The sequence below is a fragment of the Poecilia mexicana genome, unplaced genomic scaffold (genome assembly GCF_051168715.1).
Source record: "Poecilia mexicana isolate PSO_F unplaced genomic scaffold, ASM5116871v1 scaffold_20, whole genome shotgun sequence".
NCBI lineage: Eukaryota > Metazoa > Chordata > Actinopteri > Cyprinodontiformes > Poeciliidae > Poecilia > Poecilia mexicana.
The window spans coordinates 25,613,760-25,631,012 of NW_028263389.1; the positions used below are offsets into that span (position 1 = coordinate 25,613,760).

The 17,253-nt window shown below is 36.9% G+C and overlaps 1 protein-coding gene and 1 long non-coding RNA gene across 2 annotated transcripts in view; both read left to right on the plus strand.

Annotated features, from left to right (window-relative positions):
* The window catches only part of abcd3a (ATP binding cassette subfamily D member 3a), a 47,756-nt gene that overhangs the window by 14,877 nt on the left and 15,626 nt on the right, over window positions 1-17,253 (plus strand). Inside the window, exons 9-10 of the mRNA XM_088001365.1 lie at window positions 8,437-8,579; window positions 8,676-8,745. Of these exons, the coding sequence (XP_087857491.1) occupies window positions 8,437-8,579; window positions 8,676-8,745 (213 nt within the window). The remainder of the gene's footprint in view (window positions 1-8,436; window positions 8,580-8,675; window positions 8,746-17,253) is intronic.
* Window positions 8,752-12,702, plus strand: LOC148153529 (uncharacterized). The gene is made up of 2 exons (XR_015761610.1): window positions 8,752-10,998; window positions 12,411-12,702. It is a non-coding gene; the product is annotated as an uncharacterized LOC148153529 (long non-coding RNA).

Below are 17,253 nucleotides of genomic sequence, written 5' to 3' on the forward strand. Positions count from 1 at the left end.
ACTATCAAACTCTGACAGAGTTTGATTGCAATGGAAGTTATCTTAAATTTTCAGTTTCTGATTGGACCCCTGGCAGGCTTTTCAAAATAAAAGCGGACCTCCGGTTTATGTTTGATTCATGTTTCTCTCCTGCGGCTTTAAAAATGTCAAACTTTGTGTTAATTGATTTGCTAAATGTTAGAGCCATGAATAGGAAATATTTAAGTTGTTTGTAAGATGGTTTGTTTGTGTTTTATAAAATTTAGTTAGGACGATTGATATTTGTTTAGGCATTTTTATTGTGCAATTTAGTTTTATTTTGAAAGGTCTAGGGAATGAAACGGATATTGGATCTATTGCCATAACACTAAAGGAAATCATATATCTTAAAATAAATTAAAACATATTATGTGGGCAAAAAATTCTGTAAACCACATTTGGGTTTAGCAGGTATTGCTTCAGTCTTTGCCTGCCTTGAAATGGGGCCATTTGTTCATTGATGACCAGCTCTTCACCCTTTGGGACTGAAGTCAGTTTTGAGGATAAACAAACAATGAAATATTGGTTTTACAATGGATCCTCATGTTTTCATTGGGAATGACCCCAGCTTATGAACCATGCACATTTTGTCCATGAAACGATCTTGCATCCATCTCCTGTTGCTGTTAGTCAATAATAAAGTAAAAAAATTGGCTTTGATAATTATTTTGTAATCAATTGAATATCATCACATTAGAATAATGTTGTCTGAGCAAAAGGGCCCTAACTGTGCAATGTTGCCCTGAGGCAACAAACAAGAAAACACAGTTTTAGCATATAAATTATAAAAAAAATTGTCTTGAAATGATCTATAATGCTTCTTTACATACTTACAGATATTAAAATATTTTTAGTTAGTGACCCAAATTTAAACATGAAGAAAACTGATGTATAACTTACAAGTAGGAGGCAAGGTGTAGCATCCACCTCTGCTTCATAAAAAGGACTGTTCCTCTTCTAAGTAAAAGGTCACATGAACCTCAATACCTCTTTTATTTGGACAAAAATATGTCTGGAGGTATTTTAAATCATTCCCCCCAAAATAAAATTACAGAGCAATGTGAGGTACAGAAATGTGGTTTGTTGCCTGAGGGCAACGCCATGCCATAGAGGGTTTTAATTTGCAAAACATTATGTATCTGAAAAAAAAAAATATATATATATATATATATATATATAGTGTGGGCAAAAAGTCCTGTAACGCACATATTTGCAACCTCAGTTAAAATTGGTCTTATAGGTGTCCCTGTGTCATCCTGAAGTCAGAAAAGTACCTGGTAAGGTATTGTTTATGTAATCTGAAAGATTTGTTAAATGTCAAATGTCAGCAATTTTGATTGAGGTAGCACATATGTGGTTTACAGAATTTTTTGCCCACATAATATGTTTTAATTTATTTTAAGATATATGATTTCCTTTAGTGTTATGGCAATAGATCCAATATCTGTTTCATTCCCTAGACCTTTCAAAATAAAACTAAATTGCACAATAAAAATGCCTAAACAAATATCAATCGTCCTAACTAAATTTTATAAAATACAAACAAACCATCTTACAAATAACTTAAATATTTCCTATTCATGGCTCTAACATTTAGCAAATCAATTAACACAAAGTTTGACATTTTTAAAGCCGCAGGAGAGAAACATGAATCAAACATAAACCGGAGGTCCGCTTTTATTTTGAAAAGCCTGCCAGGGGTCCAATCAGAAACTGAAATTTTAAGATAACTTCCGTCCGTACTATCAAACTCTGTCAGAGTTTGATAGTACGTGCAAGAGAGTTTGTAGGTTTTGGCCTATGGGGCCTCTCATACAAGTTGGACTAACTTGATGTAGTTGAGTTAAGAAGAGGATAATTTACTTGCTATTTCTAAGTTGAATCAACTTTACTAAACTAAGTTAATTTAACTTGGCACAATTAAGTTTATACAACAAAGTCCTAAGTACACTGTACAAATACAAAGTCATAATTATGAGATTCAATGTCATAATTTCGACTTTCAAAGTCATACTTTGAAAGTCAGAATTATGACTTTGAAAGTCAGAATTATGACTTCCTGTTGGTATTTTATTTTTTTTGTCATGGCGGAAATGTTTCCATACTAAAGACTCATACACGCACACAAAATACAAAAATTGCACATATACATTCTTAAAACATGAATCAAACATAAACCGGAGGTCCGCTTTTATTTTGAAAAGCCTGCCAGGGGTCCAATCAGAAACTGAAATTTTAAGATAACTTCCATTGCAATCAAACTCTGTCAGAGAGTTTGATAGTACGTGCAAGAGAGTTTGTAGGTTTTGGCCTATGGGGCCCCTCATAGAGACAAGACCAAGACTTTTAGGGTCTGAGACCAAGTCAAGACCAAGACCGAGGGAAGTCGAGACCGAGTAAAGACCAAGACCAGCGCCCCGTGCTATATGATACGATAAAATGTAAAATATGATCAAAATTCCTTTTCAAAATAATCTGAAAGATCCATATTCCCATAAGAACACCTAGATATTAAATATTCCATTTCTGTGCTACAATGTGTGATGGTCTCGTGCCATCCCAAAAAACATAACACCCTGGGCATTTGCCCATATTGCTCATGTAAGAAACCACCACTATCTGCACCATTAAACATAGCAATTGAGGCAATGCCCTGACGGTAAATAATGCTCAACCATGAACACTGACCAAGGAGCAACAAGCAAGAAGTAACCAAACCGAAGGCGCTCATCGTGACTATTTTCACTCTCTATCCCAGTACATGAAGCCAGGTAGTCTGACACCATGGCAAACATTACAGCTGCCACTTTGAACAAAAAACAATCAAAGAGCAATGTGCATGCTCTGTGTGCTCTTTCGTTCTTGTGTTTTAGTTATTTGTTAATTTAAATATCAACGTACATAATTAAATAAAATAAAGATGCAGTGTACACAGAGGATTACAAGAACAAAGATCAGGTGTCCTGTCAGGTCAGATAGTCATACGCTTAACACGAACTCACGGTGTTCTGTCAGATCAGCATACGTTGTCAGATAGTCATATGCTTATCTCAGACGCTGTCATTACCATATGATTTTATTTAATCAGCAACATAGAATCATGACGTAGATCATCATACACTTGGTTAACAGTTGTATGGCATCCAGCTGCAGCCAGACCTGCTTTAAATACACTTTGAAACCACGACAATGCATGTATATCTATCTAGTTATCATATTATGTCATATTATAAACGATTTAATGACTTATTTTCGTCATAACTTGTTGCGTATGCTGAACTGACAACTCCACTGACCGTCGGACTTCTTAATGCGCATGCGCTGGCATGGTACTCACTGCATGTTTGCTATTCTGACAGCGTATGGCTATCTGATAGAACATCGGCTATATCCGTCAGACACGTCATTACCATTACCATTTCATTTAATCAGCAACATAGAATCATGACGTAGATCGTCATACACTTTGTAATTAACAGTTGTACGGCATCCTGACTTAGCGGTTAAGTGAGTTTTACACGTGTGTGTGTTGTAGTTGACTCCATCTGCAGCCAGACCCTGCTTTAAATACACTTTGTAACCATGACAACACATGTATATCTATATAGTTATCATTGAAAACAATTTAATGACTTATTTTCGTCATAACTTGCTGCATATGGTGAACTGACAACTCCTCTGACGGTCGGACTTCTTAATGCGCATGCACAGGCATGGTATTCACTGCATGTTTGCTATTCTGACAGCGTATGGTAATCTGATAGAACAATGGCTCTCTGTGAGTGACACTCCAGTCCTATCTAATAAGTAAAGAGCCGTGGAGAAGAATCGACTGTTTCTGAATGTCACCTCACTATATTGCAGACTTTTTGACATAGTGTTGTCCCATATATGCGACAAGTCAGTCAATGCCTCCGCACAATAATTCAGGCACTGAGTGACTTTTTTTCATCATAAATGCTTATGTGTCTCTGTACAGCTAGCTTTGCTAACATCACGTTAACAGATCTTACCTTCTTTGAGCTACTTTTCTAAGTGACGAAAAAAGTTAGACGTTGTCCCCACCGTTTGTGAAGGCGAAGCGATGTTGAGTTAGCTGTGGCCATCGGATTTCTTACTATTTTTGTAGCGCTATTATATTACTGACGATTAGACAAACATTTTCTGCTGCTGAGAGAAAACCACTGCGCATGTCCTGGAGCGCCGCGCGCGAGTGGAAAGTGGGGAGGTGGGGAGAGAAACACGTAGTTGCTTGGATTTTAATCGGTGCGTTTTGCATCCACTGAAAACAAAGATGTTAACAAATAAACTGAACAGTATGCTGTACGTTTAGTGGTATTTTCACAGTTGTGGTCTTGACTGGTCTTGAAATAAAATGCCGAGTCCTCAGAGCCCGAGACCGAGACAAGACCAAGACCAAATGCAGTCGAGTCCGAGACGAGACCGAGACCATCAAAACATGGTCTTAAGACCGGTCTCGAGACCAAGACCAACTTCGAGTACCACAACACTGCTAATTAAGGTTACAGGTTTTGGGAACATTTTCTCCCTTTCTTACATTGAAGATTCTACAGGAAAACAGATAAACAGTGAGTGGATAGAATGATGATGTATAAACTAGAAACTAACATGATTTGTATTTAGGGTTCTTGTTAATAGCAACCCTGATAATAATGTCAAAATGTTTGGTTTGCTGAATAATGTATTCAGTTTCGGATGGCTTCATTGGTAATCTACAATGTTAAGTAGATTGAAATCCAAGTTCAAATAGAGGACGTAACTCTAGAAAGGGTTTTTGCTAATAAGTTCCTCGGTTTAATAATAGATGACAAAATCAGTTGGAAACCTCATATTAAACATTTACAGAGTAAACTCAGTAGAAGTATATCCATATTGGCTAGAGCTAGACATGTACTGAATGCTGAATCACTTCATATTCTATATAACTCTCTGATTTTACCATATCTATCATATTGCTGTGAAGTGTGGGGAGTTAATTACAAGAGCTCTTTACATCCGGTAACCGTCCTACAGAAACGAGCCATTAGAATCATCCATAATGTTGGTTATTATGAGCATACAAACCCACTCTTCATAAAATCCAGAATTCTCAAATTTGACGAGCTTGTAGAATTTAAAATGGCTCAATTTATGTTCAAAGTATCTAAAAAGTTGTTACCTGAGCACATACAGAGCACGTTTTCTGAAAGAGAAGGGGGGTATAACTTAAGGGGTCACTCGAACTTCAAGATCCGCAATTTTAGAACAACAAGAAAAAGCTTCTGTATTTCAATTACAGGTGTAAAGTTATGAAACAAGTTACATGAAGATTTAAAACAAAGCAATAGTTTAACACAATTCAAAAGAAAATACAAGGAGGTAATTTTCAATAGATACACATATGGGTGACAGAAAGCAATAAGGTGTGTATTGCAGATAACTTGGTGTAAGGGTTTAGAAAGACAAACCAGTATAAAATGGGAAAATGTATAGGTAAATATTAGTAACTGTTACTTCTGACTGCCACTTTGACTTTGATTTTTTTAATGACAGTAGGACTCTAAAGTTTCAAGTGTTTAGGGGGTAGGAGTTTATAAGTTCTCACTTCTTCCTACCCCATTTTGAGCATGATATGTTAACTGAAACAAAAAACCTGTATTTTCTCTTCTTTCTTATGCACTTCTTGTTACTGTGCACTATTTTATTTTTATATTTGTATCATGTTCGAATAAATTTCATTTCATTTCATTTCAAAAAAAAGTTCAATGACATATTTATATAATATAATGTTATTTTCACTCTGGCTAAAGCTCCTCACATTTTGGGAGGATTGTATTAGGACCTTGATGCCATATAAACTACAGTATATACAATAATGTGTGGAGTGAGCAGAAATAGAGACTTTGTTCACTGAGAGAACAACTTTTATTTTTCTGTTTGTCTCAATTCTCCATGGAGCTCTGCCATCTCTGCTGGTAGCTGCTTCCTGCTGAAGGAGATCCTGTTGTTCTGATGGTTCTCCTCATCGTTCTGCATCATGTCAGCCATGTTGCTCTCCTGCTCCCTGGGAAAAGTAATCAGATGTTATAGCTTATAGCACATAAATGTAGATAAGTAACAGTTACTAATGTGAAAGTCACACATAAGGAATTATTTAAAACAGACATGTTACTTTATATATACATGCAAACTCTTTTTTTTACCATCCAGCCATACAGAATTATAAATAACTGGAATAGTGTAAATTAAAGACAAAATGTAATTACTTGTAAGTTTTAGACCTATGCATGCATACAGCCATGGATAAAATACCACCATCGTTTTCTTCAGGTTTATTGCTCATTCTGCAATTACTAATTCATAATTTGATTAGAGAACTGATATCTAGCCATTTTACAATAATAGGATGTCATATAATATGTTTTATTATCTCACAACGGGGGAAACTCAGATTCAACAGCAAAATGAGAAACAATCGAAGCACGTAGATTCACGCAAAGATAAGAAACAAGCGAAGGTAAAATGCTGTACAATATTGAGTTATTTAGAACTGTAATGTGCAACCGAGTGTCTTCAGAAAATGCTCATGTTGTGTTTGAGCAATAAAAATACAGCAGACTTTGTGTTTTAAATGTCTTCCATGACTGTATGTATGCAACCTTAAACGTAGTAAAAACCAGACAGATATATCTCCAAACTGCTCACCTGGCTGGAGAGCAGCAGCGGCGTCAGCTGCGTCTGGTCGGTGTTCACCGTGGGGCTCCGTCGCTCTGAAGCGGCTAACGAGGCTGTACATTCGCTCCACTACTGACAAAAACGACTCATTCCTCACGGCTCCATAGAGCCGAGCCGGCCGAGTAGAGCCGGTGGAAAAGGGGCATATGTGGGTAGCACATTTTGCTACACCAGATTCCTTCATTTGAATGTTGTTACAAAATATAGAGGTAGCACATGTTGATGCACTAAAACTCCTTCATCAGAACATCCTAGTACCAGGTAAATCGGTAGAGGATCTTGATTCACCAAAGCCTTCATAAGTATATTCTACCTGTTTCACATTAGTAGACAGCACATGTTTATCTACTAAATTCACTGATCAGAAAATCCTACCTCTATGTACATGGTGATGCGCTAAATTATTAAATCGGAATATCTTACCTGTTACCCATAACATTTTGTGTGGGTAGCGCATATTGGTGTATTAAGGCATAGCATCAGAATATCCTACCGTTTTAAAAATATTTAAAATACAAAGGTAGCTCATAGTCATTACACTGTAATATATTTCTAACTGTAAGTGTAAGAATGAAACGAGTAAAAGAAAAAAAGTATGTTACAGGAAAACTACTCTATGTACCTTTCCCAAAAGGTTTCTCAAGTAAATGTAACCAGTACAACTCACTTTTGAACAAAGATAACAATACTAGTAATCTATTTTTGTTAACAAGCTTAATGTGATATATTGCCATTGGTTAGACATCATTTGTCTAAAATGTACTGCATTCAAAATCATTACTCAACTCACTCGGTTAGCTTGGGAGGAAAAACTGTGCAAAGTTCTTTTCTTTTTGCTGGTTTGCTTCCATGATTCTAAAACACACCTGCACAGCAGCATCATGTCTCCACCAGCATGTATCCATTGCTGCCGCACAAATGTAAAACTGGCATCTTAGTGCTCATGTTGTTTTTAAACGCAGGTTGGAAAAACGCGTCTTGACATGTTAACAATGGAATTACCAGTTGTAAAAGCTGAAAAAAGTGTGGGAGATAGAGGGCACAGATATGGGAAGTGTGGGAGCCCCTACTATATCAAATTAAGATAGGAATAATGGAAAATTGGCCACTCTGAGGTAAAAATGAAAAAAAAAAACAAAAAAAATAGCTTCCAGTCCAGGGCGAGCATGACTGATTCTGTGGGCGGGCAAAGGCCCCTACCCATGCCACCTGGCCAGTCCAGTTATTTAAATGAGGTGTGGCAGCAAGGAGACACCTTAAACATGCAGGATAGAGGGGCTTGAGGACTAGGATTGGGGACCACTGGCCTAAAGTTTTGATCTGCATTTCTTTAGGATGCAGGTCAATGCTCTCAGAGCCTAGTTAAAGCTGAAATCTGTATCTTTCATTTTTCTGTTGATATGTAGGAACTATTTTTGCTTAAATTTCTGCTCTTTTTAGGAGATTTGAATGTTTTCAGTTATATTGGTAACATGACAGTGGGGGGATGTGAATATGTTTTAATGATGCTACTGTAAGATCTGCCAGAAAATACCAGTGACTGTTCTTGAGAAGAGAGAAACTAGAGTTTGTTGTTTTGTTCAAATATCAATGTGTAAGTTTTTTCTTCTTTTATTAAAGAAGACACCCATGGTTTTTGTCTCATAAATTGGCAATAAATTCCTTTCCCCTATCTGTAAATAGGGCCCAGCAATCATGATGGCTTACCTGCTGATCTCAGGCCTGTTCCTGACCAGACTGAGGAGGCCCATAGGGAAGATGACAGTGACTGAGCAGCGCTATGAGGGAGAGTACCGCTATGTGAACTCACGCCTTATCACTAACAGGTGAGCACACCTACTGGAATCCGATCAACGTGTGAAAACTGCACAAGAAATGTATGGGTAAATTACACTTAATCTCCATTGATGTTTCCTATTTAGTGAGGAGATTGCCTTCTACAATGGAAACTTGAGGGAAAAGCAGACAATTCATTCAACATTCAAGAAACTTGTAAGTGATATCTTAACAATTCAGTTCAGTGTATTTATAGAGTTTCCATTCGCAACACGTCACCTCAAGGCAATTTACAAGACAAACGGATCCAATTTATGCTCTGATCTGATCAATCCAAAAACAGATTCAGTTACATACATTACTATTTAATCCTAGTAATAATGACATGCATTCAAATTCTGTTTCAATACCCAAAAAGGGTTGGTCTTCTAATGATTAAAAACATTAGAAGACCAAATCTTAGCATTGAGATAGGAAGGACGTCTTTAGCATTTTAAAACTTTCAGCAGAGGCAGAACCCTGCTCAGTGTGAAGAGCCACCTGCCAGGACTGACTGGGAGTTTGAGAAATTAGAACAGACACACAAAAAGCACAGCAGCACTGACCCTGAAGTATTTTCTATGTTAAAAGTTAATGGCAGTAGTATTTGCTTCATCTAGGAGAGAAAGACAGTTAAGCAGTTAAGATCTGAGCATATAGTAATATTTACATTCTCATCCCAGTAGCTGTACCTCATTATTATTCAGTCCATTGAAAATAATATTTGTATTAAAAGAAAAAAAATGTAATGATCTAATGTAATAATTGAATAGTTATAATGTTATATATCAGCTACAGTGGCATTGCAATGTTCCTTTGTATACACAGCAGCTGTCTGTACATATATATGTTAGATAACAAGAAATGACAAAGTGGATTTATATCAGCAATTCCAGTAAAATTGCTGGAAGTGCAATTTTGTTATATAACAAATTTGTTACATAATGAGTATATATTATGTACAAGTTATATATATTGTATATTCATTCGTTACACAGACTGATATGTTTCAAATAATGTTTAATGTTGATGAAAACTAATGAAAACCCCAAGTTCAGTATCAGAAAATTAGAATATTACTTAAGACCAATACAAAAAAAAGGATTTTTAGAAATGTTGGCCAACTGAAAAGTATGAGCATGTACAGCACTCAGTACTTAGTTGGGGCTCCTTTTGCCCAGTTTACTTCATTCTAAAACGCAATACCTATTCTACTTAAATTAGGTTTGTGTGTTTTACTTAAGTCTCACTAAACTGTCTATTCAACTCAAGTAATATCAGCTATGTACATGTTTGGCCTGAGAAAGTTACCAGACTAAGTTATTTTTAGTAAAATGGATTTGAATAAATACTTCAGCTCAGTAGTGCACATGCTGAGCTGAAGGGAAGTGCGGGAAGCTTCTAGAACGTTTGTGGACTTAAACATTGGAAGAAGCAGATCTTCTCTAACGGTGAGTTATTTGTCTTCAGTATATTTTCATGTGTTATGTATGCCTTTACTACTCGCATATATGGCTACAGGTTGATTTTTCTTATAAAAGATGATGCATCAAACTCTTTGCAGGCTAATATGCTAATGTTAGCATGGGCTCATGGGTCCAACATTAACTAAAACTGCCATGCCTTTTACTTAAGAGTCTTTAATGTTTTTGTCCATGATAAGCGATCTGACTAATAATTACTTGCCTTTCAACTGCATCCCTTCAGCATGTTTTTAAGTATAAACTCAGCCTGCTAATGTTCATTTAGAATTAATTTCACTCAGCCATGTGGAGATGGAGGTCTGGAAGTGGATTTCTCCGGTTCAAAACAAAGCAAAATTGATCACAATTAGTACGCTAATGCCTTCAATAGGCCGAAACAGACAAGGCATCTCCAAAAAATACATGTATATTTAGGATATGATCGGTATTATCTCTGTAAAAAAGACTTCTCATATAATCTAGAGGATTTATCTGCATCAAAGCGATCCACATAACTATCTATCTGTAGCTGGAACTGCAGACCTCATATTGTATGATGAGCCAGAAGAAAGTTTTCAAAAGCCTGGAGAATACAATCATTTAGTTACAGTTTGGGTCAAGCATTTAGGATCCAAAGAAGCATTAAATGGCTGTTGACTGATTTATGCTGGGTGAGTAGTGAGTTGTGCTACTTTCAGTAATTAATCTATTATAACGATGTTATCACTAACAAAATATTAACCCATGTTATTTCTACGAGCTTGGATCTCCTGGTAAATGACTTATTTAGCTTCTATAAACCCAAATTCATGCTGGAGTTGTATGTTAATGTTGAGTTGTTGTGGGACGCTGGTTTCAGGTCCAATGTAGATCAACCATTCACTCCGATCTACAGAAAGCCTGTGTTTGTGTCTGGCCACGAAGCATGTGGGGGAATAGTCACAGCTCACTGTGACTGCATGGCTGGGTAAATTATATTTAATTTATTTAGCCGCCTTCTTCTTCATCTTCTTCTTCTTCTTCTTCTAGCATGAAAGTCCCATTGAATAAACATTATATTTTCTGTCTGTGACTCGGCACTGAGCTAACTGCTAACAACATTAACACTCTGGGGACTACCAAGTTAGGGCGTAAAAATAATATATCTTACCTTTAGGCCTGTCACGATAAGAAAATTTTGCTGGAATTGTCTAAAAAATTATTGTGATAAACGATAATATTTGAAGACCTTTTGACGCTGATTTAATGGAAATGACTAATAATGCATGCGATTTCCTGCCATAGATAGATGCACTTTATTTTCAAAAGAACACATAACACTGGAACTGATTAATTAATTGATTTATCATTTATTGCAACAGGCCTACTTACCTTACATATGAATGCTTGTCTTTCTAAATAACTGTCCAATAAAATATCTGAAAATTCAATTAAAATGATGTGATCGTTACCTGTTAGAAAGTGGTCGCTGCAAACTCTGGCATTGTTAGGTGTTTTCACACTGCCTATTTTTAGCTGTAGATTGTCGATCCACTTTCTTCCTCTTTTTTCAGTTAATTTTTTAAAATTAACTCCCTTGTGACCAAATATCTTCAAAACATGAAAATAACGTTTATCTTTCTCTCTATTAGAACGGTTTGGACAACCGTAAAGGACACAGATTTTAGGCATTTTGATGCTGGATCAACAAAAGAAATGGGCTGGATTTACTTCCTGCCCTCCATTTGCATTGGGTGACATCGGTGCTACATCATCTGAAACCCAGCAATATGTGCTCTCTGTCCACAGCACAACTGATTAATCATTACAATGGTTTAATCAGTTGATAATGTATAGTAATGTGTTTTTCCGAGGCACCTTTCAATGCAACATTACTGTTAAGATGCTCGCACCAGCGGGTTTGCTACGGAGACATGTTGCTGTGCAGAGGTGGACACTTGTGTTAGAATCATGGCACATAACCATTAAAAGGCAAAAACCTTTACACAGTTTTTTTTCTAAACAAACCGAGTAAGTAGAGTAATGCTGTTGGATGCAGACAATGTTAGTTACTTAATGACAACATGCCACGTTAAGCTAGTTAAGAATAGGCTACTAATTTGTGTTGATGGTATTTGGGTGATTGGGACAGGAAAAAACACAGTGAGTTGTTGAAATAATGATTGAGCATCAGTCTATGGCATTAATATAATACTCAGCTGATAGCAGGTTGAGAAATTGCCATTGTTCCTTAAACTATACAACCATCAAAATTATAATCAGTCAGTCAGACAACAAATAAGGGTGAATAATTATTTCATGCCACTTATTGTGAACAAATGTGATTCAGTTTCTTCAGAATAAGCTTGTGCTTACTTTTATTGTTCTCCCTACTTCTAGACCAATGATGTTGCCATGAGGACAGCTACGCTGGGATGTCTCTCAGTTTCCCTTGAGGAAAGAGTTCTACAATGTATCTTGTATGCATTGCTATTCTGTTTGTCATGGGTTGTACACAAGAAAATCAAAACTTTCTCCGCATTCTGTTTTTTTTTTATTTGTACTTTTCTTATCCACGGGCTTCAGATGTCATGGCAGACTTTATCCAGGTTCCTGTGGGGTTATTGACTGTTATGTTATGCTAAGTACATTATTTTGTTAAAATAAAACATTGAATCTTGTGAACTTAAAATCTTTTTTGTGATTACTTAATTTATTTAAGGCAATCGGTTTCCTAGATTCTGCTAAGTAAACTGTACAGTTAATGTAAGTTTATGAGGCCAAAACCTACAAACTCTCTTGCACGTACTATCAAACTCTGACAGAGTTTGATTGCAACGGAAGTTATCTTAAAATTTCAGTTTCTGATTGGACCCCTGGCAGGCTTTTCAAAATAAAAGCGGACCTCCGGTTTATGTTTGATTCATGTTTCTCTCCTGCGGCTTTAAAAATGTCAAACTTTGTGTTTTACATTGTGTTTGTGTTTTTTTACTTTATTATTGACTAACAGCAACAGGAGATGGATGCAAGATCATTTCATGGACAAAGGGTGCATGGTTCATAAGCTGGGGTCATTCCCAATGAAAACATGAGGATCCACTGTAAAACCAATATTTCATTGTTTGTTTATCCTCAAAACTGACTTCAGTCCCAAAGGGTGAAGAGCTGGTCATCAGTGAACAAATGGCCCCATTTCAAGGCAGGCAAAGACTGAAGCAATACCTGCTAAACCCAAATATACGGGTCTGGAGGGAACTTCATATGGCTGGTGCAGATGGTGTTCCATACAACTTGAAAATCTACACAGGGCCAAATCTACCAGATATGGGAGATGGTGGAAATGTTGTCCTTTGCTTGACTCAGATTCTACCAAAAAATCAGAACTACAAACTCTTATAAAAAAGAACCTGCAGCCCTAAGTCCTGTCACTGATGTGAATCTGGTCACTACAACCCATAGATAATCAGATAAACAGATGGTGATTCCCAGGTACGCCAATAATTAAGTGCTAAAAATGTGATACACACTTTTTTTCACATCAGCAAGCAATTCCTTCCTGATGTTTAACATATAATAGGGAAAAAGACTAATTTCAACATCCTTAGTGATTCTAACTCTGCCAAACACACAAATGCTCGTTTTAGTAATTTGCACAAATGTACCATTCATTAATGAAAGTTAGTTGTTTATTTTATATTTGGTGAGTTGGAACCATGTCTGATTTATTTTTGTCAAAAAAAGTTTTTTTATGAATATAGTTTTTGTTTGATTTGTATTTCATTCCTTATAATCACTGTAGGAAACTTGGTGTTTTAGACCCCTTGTAGCTCAATGTTGCCCTGGAGCAACAAACCCAAATCCAGTTCCGGGAGATGTCAGGGTCCGATTTTATGATTGATATGTAATTAGGGACCAACAAGCTCCCAAAGAATGCAGGAAAATACATTATGTATCTAAAAAAAAAAATAATAATATTGTGTGGGCAAAAAATCCTGTAAAGCACATATTTGCAACCTCAGTTAAAATTGGTCTTATAGGTGTCCCTGTGTCATCCTGAAGTCAGAAAAGTACCTGGTAAGGTATTGTTTATGTAATCTGAAAGATTTGTTAAATGTCAAATGTCAGCAATTTTGATTGAGGTAGCACATATGTGGTTTACAGAATTTTTTGCCCACATAATATGTTTTAATTTATTTTAAGATATATGATTTCCTTTAGTGTTATGGCAATAGATCCAATATCTGTTTCATTCCCTAGACCTTTCAAAATGAAACTAAATTGCACAATAAAAATGCCTAAACAAATATCAATCGTCCTAACTAAATTTTATAAAATACAAACAAACCATCTTACAAATAACTTAAATATTTCCTATTCATGGCTCTAACATTTAGCAAATCAATTAACACAAAGTTTGACATTTTTAAAGCCGCAGGAGAGAAACATGAATCAAACATAAACCGGAGGTCCGCTTTTATTTTGAAAAGCCTGCCAGGGGTCCAATCAGAAACTGAAATTTTAAGATAACTTCCGTCCGTACTATCAAACTCTGTCAGAGTTTGATAGTACGTGCAAGAGAGTTTGTAGGTTTTGGCCTATGGGGCCTCTCATACAAGTTGGACTAACTTGATGTAGTTGAGTTAAGAAGAGGATAATTTACTTGCTATTTCTAAGTTGAATCAACTTTACTAAACTAAGTTAATTTAACTTGACACAATTAAGTTTATACAACAAAGTCCTAAGTACACTGTACAAATACAAAGTCATAATTATGAGATTCAATGTCATAATTTCGACTTTCAAAGTCATACTTTGAAAGTCAGAATTATGACTTTGAAAGTCAGAATTATGACTTCCTGTTGGTATTTTATTTTTTCTGTCATGGCGGAAATGTGTTTCCATACTACAGACTCATACACGCACACAAAATACAAAAATTGCACATATACATTCTTAAAATATCACACACATACACACAAAGCATACAGGCATACTATTCTGAATGATAACTCGAAAATATATGTGCGTGTGTGTGTGAACTAACACTAGGCTGAATGAATGAATGAATGAATGGGGATGAGACTTGTATTTGTCTGCGTGAGAGACTCATTTTTGCCTGTGAGAGTTATCAGGGAAGAGGCGGGGCATAATTTGGAGATCAGATGGTGCATGCGTTGATACCGCAGGGAAGTTAGCTTCAAGTTGGATATTGCATATTGGATATTGGCGCTCCGCAAGCAGCGTTTAGCTCGAAGTTGATCAGTTTTAGGAAAGCTAATTTCGGCCAGCTGTTCTCTACCGCTCCCTTCTCAAGCGCTCGGACGTTCACTCAGGGTTCACTCAGGGCTCTAACGCTGCTTACTCCAGCTCTAATGCCTTACTCCAACATTAGAGCCGGAGTAAGGCATTAGAGCTTCTCCAGCTCTAATGCCTTACTCCGGCACTAGAGGTGGAGTAAGCGACGTTACAGCCTGCTCTTTGTGAATCTTCCCCACATTTTTGAATGGGTGTTGTTTCACAATCCTTTCCAGGATGTGGTTATCCCGATTGCTTGTCCATTTGTTTTTCTACCACATCTTTTCCTTGCCTTCACTTCTCTATGAATATGCTTGGACACAGGAGCTCTGTGCTCACCCAACCTCTTTAGCAATGACATTTGTGTCTTGCTCTCTTGTGCAATTTGTCAAAGGTCATCTTTTGGACCACTGTCAGATCAGCAGTCATCCCCATGATTGTGTAGCCTACAGAAGTGGACTGAGACAATATAAAAGCATTTGCAGGTGTTTTGAGTTAATTAGCTGATTTGAGTGTGTCACCAGGGGTCTAAAATACTGAGCCTTTTCACAGTATTCTAATTTTCTGAGATACTGAATTTGGAGTATCTCAGTGTTTATGATTGAGTTTTCAATCATAAACACTTTAAAAAATAAACATTTGAAATATATCAGTCTGTATGTAATGGATTAATACGATATACAAATTTTACATTTTGAATGGAATTACTGATTTAAATAAACTTTATTTATGATATTCCTCTTTTTTGACCAGCACCTGTTTATCTAATGTGCAAAAACCAATATATTGTGCAAAAATATCATATATTTTTTCTACAATTTTCTTTTAAAATTGTTGTAGAAATAGTTCCACTCCTTTCCTTGTCTGAAATCAAGAAATGTATCCAAAAATATGACAGAAAAAAGCAAGCTTGAAATGGCTAAGAATGCAGCCAAACATTGCCATAGAGAGATGTTTGGAAACATCTCTCAGACCAAACTGCATTTCAATGGCCACCCAATGGGAAACTGGTAAGAGCAAAGTCTGTCACTCTTATTTGAGCTCCATAAAAGCTAGATTTAAAATAGGGCTTTTTCCAGTGAGGTGGAGCAGTTTCAGTCTAATGGTGTCTAAAAGTAGTAACGTATTTTCCGCACTATAAGGCCCACCTAAAAACGTTCAATTTCCTCCAAAGCCGACAGTGCGCCTTATATATGGACCAATATTAAGCCACAACAGGCCTAGCAACTACGGTTAGCAGCTGCAGACTTCATTTTTGCCTGTAGAAGAAGAAGCGCGTGGTGCATGCTGGGATAGTTGTCAGAACGCTGGTTTGTAATCTATTAATAAAGTTTGACTAACCTATCTACCTACCGACCGTCTAGAATCAGGTCGTCTGCAGGTCATTTAGCACCACGTTCTCCACCAACATGCTGTGCGCGAACGGAGAAGGGTGACCATCGTCCGGCCACGCCCCGGCCCAGGAAGGCTCTCCTCCCAACCAGAGTCAGACTGTTTTGTTGACATTCCCTTTAGTGCAGCTCCATCTAGTGGATGCATAACGTAACTTCAGCCTCTACTGCAGCGTCTATTCTATGCGCCTTATAATGCGGTGCGCCTTATATATGAAAAAAGTTTTAAAATAGGCCATTCGTTGAAGGTGCACCTTATAATGTGGAAAATACAGTAGCTTGAATACCCAATAGACCAGTGTTTCTCCACCCTGGTCCTCTCCGCCCCCCTGCTCTGCATGTTTTAGATGTGCCTCTATTCCAGAACAGCTGATTCAGATGATTGCATGACCATCAAGTACTGCAGAAGTCTGTTAATCACCCAGAGATACAATTCAGGTGTGTAGCAGAAGGGAAACACCTAAAACATGCAGGACAGGGGCAGTGAGGACCGGAATTGAGAAACACTGCAATAGACTGACACCCTAACCAGAGGTATAAACGCATTCTGCAACAAG